The 23,299-nt window shown below is 39.8% G+C and overlaps 1 protein-coding gene across 1 annotated transcript in view; it reads right to left on the reverse strand.

The window, feature by feature from the left end:
* The window catches only part of TRHR (thyrotropin releasing hormone receptor), a 47,150-nt gene extending 24,515 nt beyond the window's left edge, over positions 1-22,635 (reverse strand). The window contains exon 1 of the mRNA XM_067711484.1: positions 21,769-22,635. Within this exon, the coding sequence (XP_067567585.1) occupies positions 21,769-22,557 (789 nt within the window). The 5' untranslated portion in view covers positions 22,558-22,635. The remainder of the gene's footprint in view (positions 1-21,768) is intronic.
* Positions 22,636-23,299: the final 664 nt, after the last annotated feature.

Below are 23,299 nucleotides of genomic sequence, written 5' to 3' on the forward strand. Positions count from 1 at the left end.
ATTTAAAAAAAAAAGTTCCAGAGTACATGGATAATTTTCTATTTTAAAGCATGTTTAGAAGGGGACAAGAAGCCTGGTATGATTTAATAACCTCTTTTGATTAATTATTCTGAGGAAATAGGTGGAGTTGGGGAGGAGCCAGCAACAGAAGCTGTTATTCATGAGCTTAAGAGCCACTGTGAATAACAGCAGTTTCCCACCCGTCTGAATTTCGGGTCTGCACTGGATTTTGAGTGGCTGGCACAGACTTCTTGAGATGGGAGAGCTCCCCTGAGGAATAAAGAAATATTCTGCGTGCTGCTGAAGTGTGAAGAGTCGCACTGATAGAAGAAAGTGTTACTACGTGGAGCCTCTCTGGCTTTTCCCTTTAGCATCTCAAGAGTCTTGGTGAGGCACGGGAAGCTGGTATGCTTTGCATTTGGACAAGAAGGGTCAAGCACCCTTGATCGTGTGGATCCCTATTTATTAAGGGTGTCTGCACCTCATGATACCCTCTTTCTCTGAGATAGAGTCAAGAGCAAAGTTAAAGTAAAGGACTGTGTGTTGCTTTTGTCCCAAGGCTAATTGCTTTTACGTGTGTTTCCAAAATTCTCTAAAGATAAAGTGGACAAATATCATATATCACTTATATGTGGAATCTTAAAAAAAAAAAAGGGTACAAATGAACTTACTTACAAAACAGAAGTAGAGTCACATATGTAGAAAACCAACTTATGGTCACCAGGGAATAAGGGGGGCGGGTGAGGGATAAATTGGGAGACTGGGATTGACATATACATACTACTATATATGAAATAGATAACTAGTAAGAACCTGCTGTATAGCACAGGGAACTCTACTCAGTACTCTGTAATGACCTATATGGGAAAAGAATCAAAAAAAGAAGAGTGGATATATGTATATGTATAACTGATTCATTTTGCTGTACACCTGAAACTAACACAACATTGTAAATCAACTATACTTCAATAAAAATTTAAAAAAATAAAGTGGAAAGAGCCAAGATGTTTGAGGGGAAGGAAAAACAGACTGAACACTAGGCATGTCAGCTGAGGATGCTGATAAAGGAGAGATCTGGCTCTAGGTGGTGAGGAGGGAGTTACTGCCCATGAGCTGGTCCTATTCACGATATTTTTTGAGTAAGGGGTTTATCCAGGCACCTGGCTCCTCTCCATTTGGAGGCAGGGCTCCCCATGGCAATTTTGGCAAATGTAGAAATCCCTGCCCTGTGGCAATGCATCACATCTGATGTGATCTGGCCCTTTGTCCTAAGATCCTTGCCTCAATGAAGGGGAATGAAGTGCTAAATGTGAAATTGTACCCATTGTGGATGTGTCACTTGCAACAGAAAAGGAAACAACCTTGAGGACAATGAAATGGCTCATCTAAATAGGGCACCACGCATAAAGACCTCTGATTGTCCGAACAAAGTGATGGATTTTCCTAATTTGCTGGAGAAGATGTTTACTGGAATAAGTCCCAGAGGAGGTCCACTGCAAGTACTCAGACGTCACTAAGAAATTAGATCGCCTGTAATTTACTACTGCTCCAGTTCATTTTTTCTAAACAGGAATGTGACTGAACACTGTTACCATTCTACCTGTCATCTACTTTTCCCATTTCCCACAACGAACTGCCATGTCCCCTCCCTCTGCCATTGCCCCTTCATTCTCAATCAATATTGTCCATCTTATCACTGAGAAAATAGAGACCAGCTTGTGAGAACTCACCACTTCCTGCCCCAGAACTTAAAACTGATCTGCAACATAGTCATCCTCATCTCTTTTCCTTGTATCTTATTCATTTCCTCTTTCATTCACTCACTTTTCCATTTATTTATTTAACAAACATTTATTGGGTACCTCTATGTGCCAGGCACTGTGCTAGGTGCTAGGTGACGTAAACGGGTCAGTGATTTAGAGACCAACCCTGCTGACAAGGAAAACAAGGAGGCACCCTTTTCTCTCCAAGGCTGACTGCTTTGCCTACACTCTTCATGGTATCCCTTGTTGCATCCTCAGGAACGGTGCTCTCTCCATCCTCAGTCTCACTTGTGTATCTACAAATAATTCCTCCCACTCTACCAGCTCTTTCCCATCAGGATTTATACAGGCTCAGGTTTCTTCATCTTAAGAAATAAAATACAAGTAAAACAAACATAAATACCCTGCCCTGTTTCTCACTGTCATTATTGTTCTCTCTCTCATCATCAAGTTTGTTAAGACAGCTGTTTACTCTTACTCTCTTTCCAGTCTTTTACTGCTTAGAAATTCATTCACCAACTCCATGAGATCTGATTTATCCCCCCCTACACTTTATGGAAACGCTACTCACAAAGGTTACCAACGCATGTTTTAGGTGCTTTTTCAGTTCTTATCTTTTCCTCTTTATTGATCACTATTGAAAGTCCCTTCCTCTGGCTTTTGGGACTCTACTTCTCCTGTTCTTCCTTCTTCCTCTTTGGCAATTTTTTTTTTGCGGTACGCGGGCCTCTCACTGTTGTGGCCTCTCCCGTTGCGGAGCACAGGCTCCGGACGCGCAGGCTCAGCGGCCATGGCTCACGGGCCCAGCCGCTCCGCGGCATGTGGGATCTTCCCGGACCGGGGCACGAACTCGCGTCCCCTGCAAAGGCAGGCGGACTCTCAACCACTGCGCCACCAGGGAAGCCCGTGGCAATTTCTTCTGTTTATTTCATAGGCTGTTCATCCCAGTCTCCCTACAATTCTAGCTACTCCAGGGTTTCCGTTCCATTCCACAAAATTTCTTCCTGTAATTATACTTAATCCGGAGTCTTGCACAAACCTGATTTGTTCTCAGATCTGTATCTCCAGGCCAGATGTTTCTTCTGGGCTCTAATTCTATATTTCTAACTGCACCCGTGTATCCTACCGACACTTCAAATACTGCGAAGGCAGAATTGAATAACATGCTCACCCCCACCCCGTGAAATATGTTCCTCCACCAATTGTCTTCATTTAGGCAAATTGCACTCTCCAATTAATAATAACGTTTATTATTTTCATGTTCCAGGTACTCATATGGGCATGAGATTCCAGAATGCAGACTCTCAACTGTCATACCACTTTTTTTCTCAATGGTGCAGGTGTTTGAGTCCTTTCTCTCCCCCTTTCTACACATCTGCATATATCAAATCTATTGATTCTATTCCAGATGTATCTACTTCTTTCTATCCTCACTGCTATTTACCTCATCATGTTAGGCCTTTGCAGAATTACTCCGATTATCTCGCCCATATGGTTGCAGCACTGTCCTAACTAATGCCCTTGACTTTGATCTAATCCTTTGCCTACTGAAAACAGTGATCGTCCTCAAGCGCAAATGTAATTATAATACACCTTGCCTTGCAGTCTTCCAGTGACTTTTCATAGCCTTTAGAATATTGTCCAAATTCTCAGTATCCTAGATTAAGACTTTATTTCCTGGTTTAGTCTCCTCTATTGTTGCCCAGCCTTAATGACCTACTTGCAGTTCTTTGGACTGATTGTGTTCTTTCTGGACTCCTGCTCTTCAACGGTAGAGTCTCCTTTGCATAAACCATCTTCCTTCCCTTCTTCACCTACAAAGCTTCTATTAATTCGCAAGGCTCAATTTAGGAGTCTTCTTTGCCAGAAGACTTTCTTGATGCCCACCTTTCCCCAAGCCATCTAGGTCAGGTAACACTAATCTGTGCTTTTTCCCATGATAACACTTATTCCTTTATGGCTTTAATGATCAGTTTACTTTCATGTTTTTTCCTGTTAGACTGTGACCTTTTTGCGAGCAGGAACTCAGACTTTTTCATTTTTATACACTAGTGCCCAATATAGTGCCTGACATATAGTAGGTTTTCAATTGACTCATAAATGAGTAGGTACGAATTTGTCCTTATTTCCGCTATTTTCCCATTCCATATAAGAATGCACTGGAAGGGACTGTAATAACTGAACAAGGCCATCTTTAATTCCAGGATCATACCTCCACTGTGCACTACAGTTGGTTTATATAAAAGTAGTGACTCGATTGCTCTTAACTTATTCAGAGACTTGTCTAATTGATTTGTAAAGAAATTCATGGTGGTCCATTCTAGCACTTTATAATATCTAGTCAAATATTTCTCCTGTAAATTCACCCTGAATCTGAGCTTCTTTCTATCTTTCCCAGTAGAAAAGTGCACACTTTTCTCTCACTCTTCCCACCCAGATTTTTCTATATGCATAATATTTCAAATGTTTGCCAAGTAGAATCACTCACAAAGCTGAACCCTTATCAGAGGAAACACGGCAGGGTGTCAATACTGCACTTGGGTCGCTTGACTTTAAAAATGATCTTTGAAAAGTGATGGGGTGCTCTGCATTTACTCTCTTTCCTCTTTCATTCTCATGATCATGCCACCTCGCTCACTGAGTCACTTCCTTATTTTCAAAGCTAAGAGCTGCTGCCTGAGGAAAGTATGCTGAGTTCTCCCATAGTCATAAATCCACATAAGACTCAAACAACAAAGGCACGGAATGGAGAGGCAGAGGATGCTGTACTTACTTGCAGCTACTATAAAATTATGTTCAGGCAATCTATCCAAGAGAGATAGCTTTTGGCTAAAAGTGTTGTTTACAAAAGGTTGCAATATTTTCTTTTCCAACATAATATTATCTATTTTTATTTCAACTAAATATGGATGTCAGGTGTTTTACATTATTCATCCTATCCCATGTGCACATGTATTTAGCCTTGTTTAATTTTCAGAGCTAATTTAATTTTTAGTTTATTCGAGTTCTTTTCAGGTGCCTCCCATGCAGCTCTGAAGAGCTGTGTTTGACTCTGGTGGCAAGGACACGACGCCCCAGTTTTAGATAAATCCACTTATTCATTTAACCGAACCTCCTCGCTCTCCCTGGCTCATTCTTCTTTCTTTACTTTCCCTCCTAACTGGAATCATCCACTATGGCTATGCCTTTGACACTCTGGCTGTTCGAGGACGGGGAAATTGTGTGTGGTGTTTTTTTTTCTTTAATCTGTAGCAAAGAATCCAGTCATCTTCTAGCCTCCTAAATGCAGACATTCCTCCAGAACTAGGTTTTTGTCAGTCTGTCCTTCTATTTTAAAAAATTCAACTCTAGCCAGAGTCCGGATCAAGATGGTGGAGTAGGAAGACCCTGAGCTCACCTCCTCCCAGGGACACACCCAAACTACAACTATATAGAGAACAAGTGTCTCTGAGAACAACCTGAAGACTAGCAGGACAGCATTTCTACAACTAAGGATATAAAGAAAAGGCCACATCGAGATGGGTAAGAGGGGCAGAGATGTGGTCCAGTCAGAACCCACGACCCCAATTCAGTGATCCACACGTGGGAGGGATATCACAACCATGGAATTCCCCTCTGAGGAGCTAGGGGTCTGAGCCTTACACTGGGCTTCTCAGCCCAGGGGTCCTGCACCGGGAAGATGAGCCCCCATAACAGCTGGCTTTGAAATCCAGAGGGCCTTATGGCCCAGAGAGCTGGAGGGCTGTGGAAAACTGAGATTTCACTCTTAAAGGGCTTGCACATAAACTCGTTCCCTCTGAATCCCAGCACAGAGGCAGCAGCTTGAAAAGAACCTGGGTCATATACAAAGGAGAATCATTGACTAACATAAGGGCAGGCACCGGAGGCACAGGTATCTGGCGGCACTTCCTCCGGGGGCGAAAGCACTGGTAGGTGCCAATTTTCTTTTACTTCCCTTTCACCTAGCTGGCCCAGTGCCGGCGAGTGCCATTTCTGTCACACTCCATCAACCTAGCTAAAACCGCGCTCCCCACCCTGGTGTTCTCTGGGACCCACCTCACTCAACCCACCTGTCCTGGCTGGCCCCTCTGAAGTGGCTCTTGTCCTCCCCAACCTGTCAGGCTATTCTAGCTGGCAAAGTGCCCCTTCAAAGTGGCTTCAGCCACAGGAAGCCAGCCCTACAAATCGATGTACCAGCAGCAATCGAGGTTGGACCTCCCAGCCAACTGCACTGAGGGCCAGCCCTCATATCAGCATGCCTGCAGCAGTTGCAGACAGGTTTTGTAGACATTTGGGACAGGGACCAGCCCTGTCCACCAGGGAGTCTGCAGCAGTTGTGGCTAAGCCCCACAGCTAGCTGGCCTGGGAACCAACTCTGTCCACCAAGAGGTCTGCAGCTATCATGGCTCTATCACAGTAGGAGGACATGCACATCCCACACAGGGGATACCCCTGGAGCACCTGCCTCTTTTGACTAGGTGAGATCGTACCATTGAGCCCCACAGAACACTTTCTACATAAGGCCATCCTTTCAAGACTGGGAGACATAGCTGATATATATAATATACAGAAACAAACGCAGAAAGTTAGGCAAAATGAGGAGACAAAGAAATACCTTCCAAATGAAAGAATAAGAGAAAACCTCAGAAAAAGAACTAAATGAAACAGAGATAAGGAATTTACCAGATAAAGAGTGCAAAGTAATAGTGTTGTAAAGATGATTACAACAGGAGTAGAATGGATGAACTCAGTGAGAACTTCAACAAAGAGGTAGAAACTATAAAAAAAGAACCAATCAGTATTTTTTAGTAACTAACTAGAACTAAAAAATACACTAGAGGGAATAAACAGCTATTTAGAGGATGCAGAAGAATGGATCAGTGTTCTGAAAGACAGGGTAATGGAAATTACCCAATTAGAAGAGCAAAAAGAAAAAAGAATAGTTTAAAAAATGAGGATAGTTTAGAGACCTTTGGAACAACATCAAGTGTACTAACATTCACATTATAGGGGTCCCAGAAGGAGAAAAGAGAGAGAAAAAGACAGAAACCTACTGGAAGAAATTATGGCTGAAAATTCCCTAACCTGTTAAAGGAAACAGACAATCAAATCCAGGAGGCAGAGACACCCAAATGAGATGAATTGAAAGAGACTCACACCAAGACACATTATAGTTAAATTATCAAAAGTTAAAGATAAAGAAAGAATCTTAAAATAAGCAAGAGAAAAAAACTAGTTATGTACAAGAGACTCCCCATAAGTCTAGCAGCTAAATTTTCAAAAGAAATTTTATGGGCCAGAAGGGATTGGCATGATGTATTCAAAGTACTGAAAGAAAGAAAAACTTATAACCAAGAATATTCCACCTTGCAAGGTTACAATTCAGAACTGAAAGAGAGATAAATAGTTTCCCAGAGAAGCAAAAGTTAAAGGAGTTCATCACTACTAAACCAGTCTTACAAGAAATGTTAAAGTACTTCTTTAAACAGAAAAGAAAAAGCCATAACAAGAAACAAAAAAATTATAAAAGGAAAAATTTTACTAGTAAAGGCAAGCATACAATAAATGTAGTGGATCGACTATCTATAAAGCTAGCATGAAGATTGAAAGACAAAAGTAGTAAAAATAATCTATACATAAAATAATTAGTTAAGCAACAAACAAAATAAAAATATGTAAAATACAATGTAAAAAACATACAATGTGGGGTAGGGGGAGTAGCAAACTGAATTCAACAGTACATTAAAAGGATCATATACCATGATTAAGAGGGATTTATTATTATAGGGATGCAAGGATGATGGTTCAGTATCCAAAAATCAATCAAAATGATATACCATATAAGCAAATTGAAGAATAAAAATCATATAATCACCTTGATAAATGCAGAAAAAGCATTTAACAAAATTCAACATTCATTCATGCTAAAAGCTCTCAACAAAGTGGAAATAGAGAGAATATTACTCAACATAATAAAGGCCATATATGACAACCCACAGTTAACATTATGGTAAAAATCTGAAAATTTTCTTCTAAGATCAAGAACAAGACAGGGATGTCCTCTATCAATAACTACTTTTATTCAACACAGTATTAGAATTCCTAGCCACAGCTATCAGACAAGAAAAGAGATAAAAGTCATCAAATTAGAAAGAAAGAATTAAAACTGCTGCTGTTTTCAGATTATATGGTACTATATATAGAAAATTCTAAGGACTTTACCCCAAAACTATTAGAACTAATAAATGAATTCAGTAAAGTTGCAGGATATAAAATCAATACAGAAATCTGTTGCATTTCTATACACTAATAACAAACTATCAGAAAGAGAAATAAAAAAACACTCCCACTTACAATTGCATCAAAAAGAATAAAATACTTAGGAATAAGTTTAACCAAGAAGATGAAAGACCTCTACTCTGAAAACTATAAGACACTGATGAAAGAAAATGAAGATGACACAAACTAATGGAAAGATATATAGTGCTCATGGATTGGAATAATTAATATTGATAAAATATACAAAGTAATCTACAGATTAAATGCAATTCCTATCAAAACATCCGTGGCATTTTTCACAGAACTAAAGCAAATAATCCTAAAATTTGTATGGAACCACAGCAGAATGCAAATAGCCAAAGCAATCTTAAGAAACAAGAAGAAAGCTAGAGGTATCACACTCCCTGATTTCAAACTATACTACAAATCTATAGTAATCAAGACTGTATAGTACTGGCACAAAAACAGACACGTAGACCAGTGGAACAAAATAGACAGCCCAGAAATGCACCCACACTTATGTGGTCAATTAAACTACGACAAAAGAGGCAAGAACAAACAGTGGGGAAAAGAAGGCCCCTTCAATAAATGGTGTTGGGAGAACCAGACAGCTACATTCAAAAGAATGAAACTGGACCATTTTCTTACACCACATATATATGTTCTTACAGAACAACCTGATTTAAAAAAATGGACAGAGAAGCTGAATAGACATTTTTCAAGGAAGACATAAAGATGGCCAACAGGCACATGAAAAGAAGCTCAACAGCACTGATATGAGGGAAATGCAAATCAAAACCACATTGAGATATCACCTCATACCTGTCACAATGGCTATTATCAAAAAGGCAACAAATAACAAGTGTTGGTGGGCTTCCCTGGTGGCGCAGTGGTTGAGAGTCTGCCTGACAATGCAGGGGACACGGGTTCGAGCCCTGGTCTGGGAGGATCCCACATGCCGCGGGGCAACTGGGCCCGTGAGCCACAGCTACTTAGCCTGCGCGTCTGGAGCCTGTGCTCTGCAACGAGGGAGGCTGTGACAGTGAGAGGCCCGCGCACCGCGTTGAAGAGTGGCCCCTGCTCGCCGCAACTAGAGAAAGCCCTCGCACAGAAATTAAGACCCAACACAGCCAGCATAAATAAGTAAATAAATAAATTTAAAAAAATAACAAGTGTTGTCAAGGATGTGGAGAAAAAGGAACACTGGTGCACTGTTGGTGGGATTATAAATTAGTTCAGCCAGCTTAGAAGACAGTATGGTGGGTCCTCAAAAAATTAAAAATAGAATTACTGTATGATCCAGCAATTCCACTTCTGGTTCTGGGTATTTATCTGAAGAAAACAAAAACACTAATTCCAAAAGATATATGCACCCCTATGTTCATTGAGGCATTATTTACAATAGCCAAGATATGGAAACATAAATATCCATCCACAGATTAATGGATAGAGGATGTGAGATATATATATATATATATATATATAAAGTATCTATTATATATAATAGAATATTACTCAGCCTTAAAAAAGAATGATGTCTTGCCATTTGCAACACATGGATGGTCCAACACATGGATGGACCACATAATACCTAGAGGGTATTATGCCATATGAAATAAGTGGGACAGAGAAAGACAAATACTATATGACTTCACTTATACAGGCATACCTCAGAGCTATTGTGGGCTTGGTTCTAGACCATGGCAATAAAGGGAATATCACAATAAAGCGAGTTACATGTATTTTTTGGTTTCCCAGGGCATATAAAATTTGTTTACACTACACTGTAGTCTATTAAGTGTGCAATAGCATTTTGTCTAAAAGAAACCAATATACATACCTTAATTAATTCTTTACTGCTAAAAAATGCTAACCATCATCCAACAACCCAGGGTTGCCACAAAACTTCAATTTGCAAAAATTGCAATACCTGTGAAGTGCAAAAAATGAAGTATGCTTGTGTGTGAAATCTAAAAAAGAAAACAAACAAAAGAAAACAGAAACAGACTCATAGATACAGAGAGCAAACTGGTGGTTAGCAAAGGGTAGGGTGGTGGGGTGTCGGGTGAAATAAGTAAAGAGCATTAAGAGGTATAAATTTCCAGTTATAAAATAAATAAGTTACAGGGAGGTAATGTACAGCATAGGAAATATAGTCTGTAATATTGTAACAACTTTGTATGGTGACTGATGGTTACTAGACTTATAGTGGTAATCAATTAATAATGTATGTAAATGTTGAATAACTATGTTGTACATCTGAAATGAATACAACATTGTATGTCAACTGTAGTTCAATAAAAAGGATAGATAAATAAATAAATAAATAAATTCAACCCTAGTCATACCTTCTTTCCTTGATTCTACTGGTTCACAAATGCACATATCCGATTCTGACTACTCATCAGTCTAAATTTTTCCAAATCCTAAATACTTACAATGTAAAATTTCCATATCCTCATCTTAAGCTAAAGATTTCTGACAGTGTTTTTAACATCTTTTCCCTTAACATTTCTTTCAACAATTTTACCATTTTTGGTCTCCTGAAAAAATCTTTGGAGTCATACTTGACCATTCTACCTTTATATCCAGTCTTTACTAGTTTAGTCATTTATCAGTATGTCCCTAGGCGCCATGACAGGCACTGTGGACACAAAAATGAATGGGATAATGTTTCTGCCCTTGTGGGATACACAATCTGGTGGGAGAGATATTTGAACAAATTACTACAGCAATGCGGTGCGCGCAGGCCCTCATTTGACCCTCTCATAGGTCATGACGCAGAGCAGGCTTCCTTTTTCTCCATTGGCAGGGATTGGTGTTTGTCCCTCCCATTTGTAGCATTTTGTTCTTGCATCTGTATGGAATGCTCGTGGCAGGGGGCACGAGCTGGCTTGGAGGCAGGAAAGAGTGTGGCCAGATAAGGAAACTGCTTGTAGAATGGTATGTGGGGGACAGAAAGGGGATGAGCTTGAGAAAGTAAGTGGGGAGCAGAACATAAATGTCCCAGTGTGCTATGATTATGACCTTGGATTTAAACCTATAGGGGAAAAGGATATTGGAAGACTTCAGGCAGCATGATGCTGTTATCAAGTTTGCCTTTTAGATGATTCTAGCAGCACCCTGGGGGATGAATTGGAAGAGGGCAACTAAGAGGCAGGGAAGTTGGTTAGAATGCTTATGCAACAGTTTGGCGAGGCAGAGAGACCAGCCTCCTGGTCTACAGTGCAGGGAGGACATGAGACTGGAATTAAGGAAGTAGCATTAGAGAGGAGAGGTTGGATGTTGGGGGCAGATTTCAGAGGGAAAACAATTCCAGGTGTGACAACTTCAGGAGAGTAGAAAGTTTTGAAATAGGCATGAAAAGAGGGAACCGGTGATGGTCCTGTAAATGGATCGGCAGAGGTTAACGAGGGCCCATTGGAAGGGAAACTCCAAGGCTGGGATAGCTGCGCCCTATAGAATGTGATTTCCCTGGTGTTGGTCACCAGCCTGATGACGGGCTTGGGGAGGCAGGTGGTGGTCCTGTGCTTGGTTTTCTGGTCTCATTGTTCCAGCCCCAGTCTGCATGTCCTCCAAATTTATTTCCCATAAACTTTTGGCCCACATCTGACTAATCTCATTACTATTCCTCAGACAGAAAATGCTTTTTAAAATTCTGGGCTTTTTTCTCCTGTTGACAATACTGTCATATCCTTCCCATCTCCCTCCTTTATCTGGAACGACCTCTTTCCTCTCAGTCTCTTTAACCCGGCCCAAACATCCACCTCCAGGAAACTTACTTTAGCCCTCACCAGTTTCACCTTTATTTGATTTTCTCTTGCCTGTGGTTGAAATGGAGCAGGTGTGCTGGGTCAAAATCCTGGCTTTGCTACAACCAGCAGGTCACTTTGCATTCATTTGCCTCCAAATTCTCTTCTACAGTTAGTTCCTACTTCTCAGGATTGTTGTGAAGATATATTGAGTTCGTTCATATAAACTTAATGTGCTTAATGTATTTCTCTCTGGGCACATAGCAGAGCTCAAGAAATATTAATTTGATCTTATGAATATGCTGTTAGATCAGCCTGGAAGATCAATCTCTATTATAACCTCTAAACTTTGTCGTTTTGGGGAATTACCAGTCTGTATTTTTTGCTATTTCATGTATAAGGCGGAGTAAATAATATTTTAACTATAGCATATAATTTAAATGTAGTAAATAAGCATTTTTAAATGCTTACTATGTACTAAGCATTTCCTCACAGCAACCCTATGAGTGGGTATCATTAGTACCCCATGTTACATTTGAGCAAACAAGTATCAAGAAGTAAAATAACGTATTCAAAGTTACAGAGATAGGAAGTAGAATTGAACTTACATTTTTCTGACTCTAGAGCTCATGCTAGACTCTGCCTTCAGGTAGATGTCCAATGTACGGGACCCCTGGCTCTCACTGCAGCCTGAGCTGGGAACTTGAGCTTTTCAGAGAGGTGGGAGGTATGAAGAGTGGGGAGGGCTTTACAGGTGGGAAAAATTACATGAGCAAGGTTGCAAAATCAAATGAGCTTATTATACATGGGAGAATCTGGTGAGACACGCCCGCATCTATGCGGAAGGAGTAAATATAGTTAAGACTGTTCTTCCTCTTGTATTCTGTGCCATGCTTGCTAACACCACTGCCTGCCCAGTCACTCCAGGTGAGAATCTGGGACTCACTTTAGGAACTTCTTTTTCATTTGCCAGATTAGTAGTTAAATTCCACTGATTCAACTCTTGTATATCCTTCCTAGACTTCTCTACTCTTACGCCCTAATTCAAGTCTTTGCTTTTTGCTCTGATTGCAAAAGCCTCATTTCTGTTTCCCTGGTTATGAGCTGGCTTCATTGTAAAATTTTATGAGTGAAGTTCCCGAAAGTCAAATCCAGTTTGCCACTGTCCTTATTAGAGTTCTTCAGTGGTTCCCTGGTGCCTTAGAACCAGATTTAGTTGCTTTCAGTGGAACATAGGTACTTCCAAGGTCTTACCCTGGGCTCTGCTTGGCTACGTAAATTCTGCTGGTTTCATGTTGGCCTGGAGAACACCTACTCGTTTTTCTAAAGTGAAGTGACTCTTCTCTGTTGAGGGCCTGCTCTCCAGCCTTATGTATGGTGTTCACTCATTCCTTGTTGCCTCTTCCACGCACTGTGCAACTTAACTTTGTATTTTCCAAGTGTTTTTTTTAAGTTAAAAAAAAATTATAGTTGATGTACAATATTATATAAGTTACAGGTGTACCATATAGTGATTCACAATTTTTAAAGGTTATACTCTATTTATAGTTATTATAAAATATTGTCTATATTCCCTGTGCTGTAAAATATATCTTTGTAGATTATTTTATACCTAATAGTTCTAACTCTTAATCTCCTAACCCTAACTTTCCCCACTCCCTTTTCCTCTCCCCACTGGTAACCACTAGATTGTTCTCTATATCTGTGAGTCTATGTCTTTTTTGTTATATTCACTGATTTGTTTTACTTTTTAGATTCCACATATAACTGATATCATACAGTATTTATCTTTCTCTGTCTGACATATCACTTAGCATAATACCCTCCAAGTCCATCCATGTTGCTGCAAATTGCAAGATTTCATTCTTTTTTATGGCTGAGTAATATTCCATTGTATATATGAACCACATCTTCTTTATCCATTCAACTGTTGATGGATGCTTAGGTTGCTTCCATATCTTGGCAATTGTAACTAATGCTGCTATGAACATTGAGGTGCATGTATCTTTTCAAATTAGTGTTTTTGTTTTTTCACACCTGTCAGAATGGCTATCATCAAAAAGACCACAAATAACAAATGTTGGTGAGGATGTAGAGAAAAGGAGACCCTTGTGCACTGCTGGTGGGAATGTAAGTTGCTGCAGCCACAGTGGAAAACAGTATGGAGGTTTCTCAAAAAACTAAAAATAGAGCTACCATATGACCTAGCAATTCCACTCCTGGGTATATATCTGAAAAAAACAAAAATACTACCCCAATACTATCACCATTTTTGAATGGTGATCTTTTGTATTTTACAAAAAGTTCCCATAAGACAGTGATTATTATTGGTTTTCTGGAGTAATGCCTGACATGAAATTGGTGCTCAATAATTGTCTATTAAATTAAAGAAACAATGGATGAAAAAAGCCAGAAAAATGATGAAAAGGTCAGATTTTAGAGGGCTTTGAAAGCCAGTCAGAGGAGATTGGGGATGTTTCTTTTTGAAAGAAGATGATGTGTGCAAATTGTTTTAGGAAAATTAGCAACATAGGAGTGCTCGGATAGATTTATTCTCATCTTAATACTTCTGCTCACACTGTTTCCTTCCTTAAGTTGCCATCCTTCTGCATCTCTGTGCATTCAGTCCAATGTAGCTGTCTCATTGGGGAGGATATCTGAAAGGCTCTTTGGAAAGCCAACAGGATTCTGTACAAAAAGTAAATTATGATTTGAGTCCGCCATGTTTCTAAGTCAGTCTGTTCTGTCTGGAAGAGGGAAATCTTGCTCAAAAGTCTTATCTAGTAACAAACTCACTATCACACTAGCTGGTTGCTAGTTTTTCTGTTTTGGAATTCAAAAGACATTCAATAAAAGACAATAAATTTTAATTAAAATCAGTGAAGGATATGGAATAAATAAACAATAATTTTTCAGGGAGCAAAATAGAGTGTTGGAATTGACTTAGCTCCAAAGTATTTGTGTATGTACTCTTTTACACTTTCATTTATTATGTATGATACACACACAGAGAGAAGTGTACTGATCAGTATTTAACAACTGGCTCTCCACAAAAAAAGGGAGGGGCCCTGAAATGTCATATTTGCTGATTTCTGCAGTGTTAGTACTCCAACCATGACCAATTTTAAGCAACTAGTGTGATGTCACTGAACATAGATTTGGGAAGAAATGCTAGCCACCTGCTGTATTGCAAAGCCTGTACTCTTTGGCTGCAACACACGACTATCTATAAACTCTTCTGGGAGCCTGTGACATGCCAAATTCAGTGCTGAGGGCACTAGGGATACAGGCCCTATTCTTACAGATGTTAGTGGCAATGGGAAGACCAACAGGTAACAATTATGATACATAAGAATTACTAAACCAGAAGTATATGCAATGTACTGTGGACACATAGGTAGAATACCTAACACACATGGTTATAGCTAGGCATCCAGTTACATAGATCTGCCTGAGACATTCAGGGAAGGCTTGATGGGATGCATGGGGGGCACCGTTTGATCTGAGACTTGGATGATAACTGAGAGTTTGCCAGATGAAAGGTATTCTGGCTGAGAGAACATAGCAAGTTCAGAGAACTACAAATAATTCAGTATCACCGGAGCATAAAGTCTGAGTTAGGAAAGCCATAAGTGATGAAGCTAAAAACATATAAAGGAGCCAGGATCTTACTTGTTATGCTAAGATGTTTAAACTCTAGGCCTCCGGGAACTTTAAAGCATTTTAATAACATATCTGTTTGTTAGAGAAACCCCCTAGTGAGAAATGTGCAGAATGATGTGGGGGGACAGAGGAATGGGAGTCAGAGAGGCTTGGTGAGGTGTGTCCTGAAATAGAGCAGGTGAGAAATAGTGAACTAGGACAATGGTAGTGTGACGGAGTAGGTCAAATAATGAGTTATCAGCTAGAGTCACTAGCACTTGACTATTACCTGGATTTGGGGTGAGTCTATAGGACAGAAAAGAACTTAGAAGCACTCCTAGATTTGTGGCTTGGGAATCTAAAATAGGAAAGAAAAAAAGAGGTAGGGGTTTACAAAGGAAAAAAGAATGGATTTAGTTTTAGACATATTGGATTTGATGTAATTACACGATGTCCAAAACTCAATTAGGCGTAGGGGTCAGGAAGATGTCTTTGCTAGAGCTGTGTACTAGACTTTCATAGTTGGGAGCTGTAATCATGGGTGTGGGTGTAAGTAGGTAGAGTGACAAAGGTCAGGCATGGGGAGGAGAGATGGGAGTTAGATATAGCAGGACCACAATCTGGTTCAGGTTTCCCTCAGTAGACAGTTCACTTTCATTGCCCCACTTCAATGATACTAGACTACTCTCTCCTTGAACGTGTCCAGTCCCTCCCCTATCTATTCCTCTCTTTCTGTTGAACTTTCTTCCTTTTCTCTCTGTCTCCTTATTGCTGCTTTTAGACATTCTGCCCATCTTTACAGGCCCAGATCAACGCCATGTTCTCCACAGAGCTTTCCTCCATTCTCCGCCATTTTGCTTTTCCCCTCATGGAGGCTTCGTTCTCTATTGTAGAACATAATGGTCTGCTCAGGATTATTTGTGTACATGGCCAATAGTGAGCCCCTTGAAGATGAAGAGTGTGTCTTTCTATATCCCAGTAGCGCCCCCACCTAGGACAGCACTTGGTGCTTTTAGGGTTGTGAGTGAATGTTTCATTAAGTTGAGGAGGACAGTGAATATAAAGTGACCTACTGCAAAATTCTGCTTGATGTTGACCTAGCTCTAGCTTTTTACCTTTCACCCTTCCCCCAACTCATAAAAAAAGTAAAGGAGACTAAGAACATGGTAACAGCCCAGACTTAATCTGTCTGGAACTTGGAATATCTGCAATTTGAAGAATTCACAAGAGGCTACGTAAAGAAATATACTTTGTCATTTTCAAGGTTAGCTGATTTTAAGGTGTTTTTTGGTGTGTGGTAAAATCAAGAATTCTGTACGAGTGCAGGTTTTTCCCTTTTGTAGGCATACAGGAAAATTTATATTCCTTTACTGGTGAAATTATGTCTCAAAGCTGCAGGCGTAAAATTGGGAATACACAATGTGCGCTCATCTAACCACAGGACACAAAACATGTAACTGCAGGGCACTTTCACTGAGGCAATTTACGACATACGTAGTTTTTCCTTATATAGGATGTGAATTGGAAAATGGAAAACTTTTCTTTAATAATAAAATAAGATTGCACACTTAGATAACTCTGTGCTAAGTTACAAAAATTGCACTTTTTTCCCATCTAAGAGATCTTTATACTATTAAGGATATAGTTGAACCCAGAAAAATGGAACAAATAAAACAATTAAAAATGAAAGGTGGACCTGTGAAAACAGTACAAAAACAGTCCCAGTAAACTTGAGGAACCTCTGATTTAGGCCTAATGCTGGAGAGTTTAGTATCATTAATACACTCTTTTTTGTTGTTTTTTGCCGCACCTGCGGCAGAATTCTTAATTTTCCATGAGCACATCCTACTCGGTTTACTCAGAGTCAGAGTCAGGAGGCTGCCTAGGGGAATGGAAGTCACTGAGAAGTAAAGGACTGATGGAAGGGTGGCTGATGGTACAGGAGGGAGGAGAGACAAAAAAAAAACCCCACAAATTTTGTCTGATGCATCTCATCTGATTTGAGTAACTCCATGAGGAATTGTATCATTTTATTAATGAGAAAACTGCGGCTGAGAAAAACTGACTCACAATCTTATCCATTTTCTTTTACTCTGTGCTATCCTTGAGAAGATTAATTTCACATTTTGTGTAAAAACAGCATATAAAATTATATATCTGTATATTGACTATAATGATATAAAAAAGATCAAGTGAAAATATGAAAATAAATATGACTAAATGCTAATAAATTGTAGGTTTTGCGAGATGGGGGTAAAGGATGCCTTTTTTCTTATTCCTAGTTTTCTGTGTTTTCCATAATACATGACTGCTTTTCTATCATCAGCAGCAATAACAGCAACAAAAGGCATATATTGCTTTAAAAGGAAAGCTGCCTTTGTCTCTTGGGCTACCAACATTCCTCTAGGAAGGTAGAAGTCTTTTAAGAAATTTATGTAAACAAAGACTGTTTGGCATTTCAAAGGTTTTTTAAGCCAAACAAAATCCATAATGAAAATTTTGCCATAAACTTTTGGAGTTGCTACTTGGACTATGTTGCACAGTTTCCCACCAGATATACTGTAAAAAACAAACAAAAAAGTGTGTTAGTGTGACTCAACTGAAAATGAAACTGATAGCCTGATCTGTAAAATATTCTGCATACCCCGTATCCTATGGAAATAATATATTTGAATTGAATGTGTTTATCCATAGTGTAGTCCTTTACCAAGATATTTCTGTGTCTCCAAAATACTGAAAGATCCAATCAATTCCTTTGATATATGCAGTCAATGATAAAGATATTTTATCTACACAATGCTGAACACCTAAACTGACTGAACAGAGAGAGATCTTTTGGGAGTGTGTAGAGCTGAAATGGGAAAAATGTGACCATTTAAACCATGTCTCCATTATCATCACAGCCAATTGTAAAGCAAAAGATTTCGTCAATCAGATAATTCTTTTGTCTACACAATTCCAAGCCATTATTCTGAGTAATTTGTTTCATTGAATTTACCAAATATTTAGTTGGTTTCCTAAAACATAATTGAATCTGAATAATAGGAAGAAAAAAGATTCTGGTCTGAATTTTCTGCAGAGGGGATATAAGTTAAAAGCAAACAAATGAACGAACAAAAACCCCACACTTGTCCCTTACATATAAATACTCTCTTATTTCTTCTTAAAAAGTAGTTCTTTTAGGCTATGCACATTTGACTTTCATTACTTGGTTAGAAAGACCTGGTCCAGACAGAATATTTATTAAAATGTACATTAAAATTGCCTGAAAGAAAAAACATGCAGAGAAAATATTAGAATAATAGTCCTTGGGTTATAGGAGGTGGAATTAGAACCTTTGGAAGGTTTAAGAAAAGAACAGTTTCAGAAGAGAAGAGCCAGATCAAAGGGTCACTGATTCTGGACAAAACTGACTCCCCTTCATGGCTCTCATTCCATTCATTGGAGGCACTACTGTTCTTCCAGACTCGGAACCCTGAAGCCACATTGAATTGTTCCCTCTTCATCCTTTGTATCTGATATGTTCACATCTCACCCTCTCTTTCTTTGAAAGCTCTCTCTGGTTCACACCTTACTTTACATTCTCCTGATAGAGAGTCGTACTACTTCATGCCTGAATTACTACCAACAACTTCCAAAGTGGTCCCTCTGCCACAAGTCTCTCAGCCTCCAATCCTGCCTGGTCCACAGCTGTCAGATTTATTGTCCCCAAACATCACTTTCCTCATTGCTGCCGCCTGCTCATCACTCACTTTCTTCATTGTCCCTGCACTAAGTTCAAACTCCTTGCTCTGCCTGATAGCTGGGACTCTCTACAGCCCTTTCCCCTCATTCTCCTTCTCTCTCTCTCTCTCTCTCACACACACACACCCACACACACACATCAATCCAATCTTACTTTTTGCTGTTCCCCAAAGACTTCATTTTAGTCAACCAAATCACTACATACTATAAAAATCCCCTTCCTGACCCCTTCTCCAAATCCATACCATTCTCATCCCAGCCATGTCCTCTCTGTGTAAAGTGCTGTCCCTCTTGACTTTTACTTTCCAAATTATCCTCATCCTTCCAGAGCCTTCTAAAATGCCACCTCTTCCATGAAGGCTTCTCTGATCCCTCTAGACCCACAATTTCCTTTCTTTTCTCTGAACTCTCCTCCTATCTATAATCAAGACTGAATTACATGACATATTACTTCAATACACTTCTTTTGATTTATATGGCATCCCTTGTTACTCAAGGAGGGTGTTGTTGACATTTGTAACAGGGAACTTCATTGTGCAGGGCTGTCTAGCACATTTCAGGTCATTTGGCATCCCAGGCTCCTGATGCTAAGTGACAGGGACGTTATTGTGACAACCCCAAATGCTCTGAATACAATTCCAAATGCCCTAATTATTAAAAAGTTCCTTGGAGAAGTTGCTATATCATATACACATCTGCTCAACAAACGATCTTTGTTTAAATGGTGAATGCATATTTTAAAGAATAAATATTTCCCTTACAGTTGCCAACATATTAAAAAAACTCAGAATGACACTAATTAAACATTCAGATGAACCAACACTCTATTTTAGGTGTTTTTCATAAGGTATTTCATTAAACCCTCACACCAGCCCTGGTTGTTATTTATCCTTATCTTTAAAGATGAGGAAACTGAGGCTCAGAGAGTTCTGCTTACCCAAGGTCACACATCCAAGCTTGATTAGAGCCCTGGCCTTTTAAAGCCCAGGGTGTTTGGACTCAAATCTTTGGCTTTTTCTCTTACCACTCAGCCTCTATAAGGGCAGCCTATTTGTAACAGCTTTGAAATAAGAGTGTGAACGTGTAACACAATTAGCAATTTGAAGCACATTATTAATGCTGATAGGTGCTAATGACTATAATTGAAAGGGAAGATATTAGACCAGACAAACAATTTTTTAGAATTTAAAACAAGGATCTAAATTAGAGTCTAATGAATGAATCTAGTCCTTGACCTTCTTTGCTACAGATATTACCCCATGTTTAGTCTCTAACTGAGAGGTACGTATTCTTTACTCTCTTATTGTATTCTTTACTCTCTTAATGTTTGTCTTGGCAGATGGCCAACAGATCTCTCTAAGTTTCCCTTAATCAAGTTTTGGGTAATAGATGCCCAATAGAAGGCCCAGTAAATATGCCTTGCATTAGGTAGTACTGCTAGACTCGAACAACAGAAATCTAAGAGCTGGCAATAGTTGCTCAACTCTTCCCTAGTTGCTCAAGTCTTTTCTATCACCTGGGCATCTTTAATACTAAATGTTATATAAATCAAGTACCATGGTATCATTTAAAATGTTGTATATATTTCTTTCTAGTGACAGTTCCTTATTCACTTCATGCATGTCTAACACACCTACATTTATTAGTAACTTATTTCACTATGTGCCCAATGTCCAATTACAGTTCTTCATATTTCAGCTGATCTAGAGTTTAGGAAGTGATAGTGTGGATGAGTCATGTGCTTACTTTAAAAAGTACACTCATGGGCTTCCCTGGTGGCGCAGTGGTTAAGAATCTGCCTGCCGATGCAGGGGACACGGGTTCGTGCACCGGTCCGGGAGGATCCCACATGCCGTGGAGCGGCCAGGCCCATGAGCCAGGGCCACTGAGCCTGCGCGTCCGAAGCCTGTGCTCCGCAACGGGAGAGGCCACAACAGTGAGAGGCAAAGGCTAAGACCAAGCTCAATTTGTTGCAAATAATATTGAATTTTTTTTAAATGGAAGTCCTGGTGTTAGCCTTTTATTAGAACATTTCCTGAGCAAAGTGCATTTTGAACTGCTACATGCTGGGACACTTTGTAGGGAGGTGGAAGAGAAGGTAATAGAATCTTTCTCCACTAAGACTAAAAAAAAGGAAAAAGTCAGTAACCCCTCTCAGTTTCATTACTGTTTTGACTCATCTTTTCTCAAACTATCTTGTCAAATATTTGTCAGACAATAGAATTCTTAAAAATATCCAGCTGCTCCCTATAGAAGCCAGAAATGGTCTAAATATTTTGATAACATTTCCCAGAGAGGCGCAAACATTTTAAAGGTGGAATTCTAGGGTTTTTGTTATATCTCCTTATATCCTAATAGCACGTGAACTGGTATCTGCTGATGTGCTATCAACATTTTCCCATCTATTTTTAGATTTTCAGTTGTTTTAGAGGTGGATTTAATATGTAAAGCAGAAGCTTACACTGTGACACATTTGCATGATTGTGTTTTAGTTTTACCATTAGCTAAGTAGGGCAAAGTTGATCCCATCTCACAGGGAACTCTCTCCCACATTTCCTCTGTGGACTTGGAGGTTCAGATTTGCTTACCTGCTTCCTTGAAGATACTGTGCTGTTGAAATATCTACTAGAGGTCTTTGAATTCAAATTCTTGGTCTGATGGGTTGAGTCATTTTTCCATGTCTTAGAGTTTTCTTTAGGATCTGAAGGAATGGGATTTAAGAAGAGGATCCTAGCTATGAATCCATAGAGGACAGTGGCCAGGATCATTGGAACAACATAAAAGACACCAAAGTCCATTAGGTAAATAGGTGAGTAGTAATTCCTGGAGATCTTGTAGCCACAGGACACCACAATAGCATCTTTATAGGTGCTAATATTGAGATCCAGCAAGAAGAACCACAGCATACAGTAAATGGATGTGAAAGCCCAGACAAAGATGATGATCTTTTTGGCTCTGGAAAATGTGCAGAGAAACTGGGCTTTGATGGGGTGACAGATTGCTATGTACCTCTCAATGGTAAATGCTGTGATTGAACAAGAGGATGCATTAATGCCCAAGTACTGGAGGTAAGTGATGCAGAGGCATCCAACGTAGCCATAAACCCAGGAACCATAGATACTGTCCGTTATGTTGGGGAGGCCTGCGGCCACCAGGACCATGAGATCAGCTACTGCTAGACTCACCAGGTAGCAGTTTGTGGGCGTCCTCATGTGCTTGGTTCTCATGACCACCAGGACTACCATGATGTTGCCCACGATGCCCAGACCACAAATAATGAGCACAAGTAAGATGGTGACCACTTGGTATTCTAGGGCCACCATGGCTCGAGGCTGAAGCTGGGTTTGGTTCAGTTCACTTACTGTCTCGTTTTCCATCTTTAGTGGCTTGAGGTTTCTCTGAAACACTTCTCAACACATCTTCTTGCCAGTGCCCTGCCTTTATCACAGTGGTTCTCTCCCCCTGTGAAGAATTACAATTCATATTCATTCACAGCATCACCAATTCTGATCAAGTCACAGTCACTTACAGGTAATTCTCCTCTCCTTTCACCTCCCATTTTTCCGCAGTAATAGGGCTCATATGTACTCCCTGAAACTCCTTTTATTGCAACTCTAGTGTAGGATGGAATAACTGTTTTGACTACCTTACCATAAGAGGGACCGGTTTTTTTCTTAATGGAGAAAAATGCTCAAGAAAAGAGACACAGAAAATGCTCCTTGTTTTGAAAGAGTGCTCAATGGAAAAAAAAAAAGAAACAATATCTGCTACCTGAAAAATAAATACAAAGGCATCTCTCAGATGCTTGGGAAAAGTACAATGGAGAAGAAAAAGATACGAGGGGGGAAAAAGCCAAGAGGCTCAATGATCAAGCTTGACAGAAAATGAGCATCTGCCTCCTCTGCTCTCAAAGGGTGAGATCCCTTTGCTACAAAATAGCAAGCCTTTGAACCTACCTCTCCCCATGCCCTCTGCCCTGCAGACCCAACAGAGAACAATTTCTTCTCTTACCTTTTCCTCTGTAGCGTTGCCTGCTTTTTCCAGGTAGATGAGGCAGTATTAAGCGTGAGTTTCCAACGCTGCAGAAAACCTCGTCTACTTTGTTTGACAGGGAGACTA

This window comes from Pseudorca crassidens, chromosome 17 (genome assembly GCF_039906515.1).
Source record: "Pseudorca crassidens isolate mPseCra1 chromosome 17, mPseCra1.hap1, whole genome shotgun sequence".
Taxonomy (NCBI): domain Eukaryota; kingdom Metazoa; phylum Chordata; class Mammalia; order Artiodactyla; family Delphinidae; genus Pseudorca; species Pseudorca crassidens.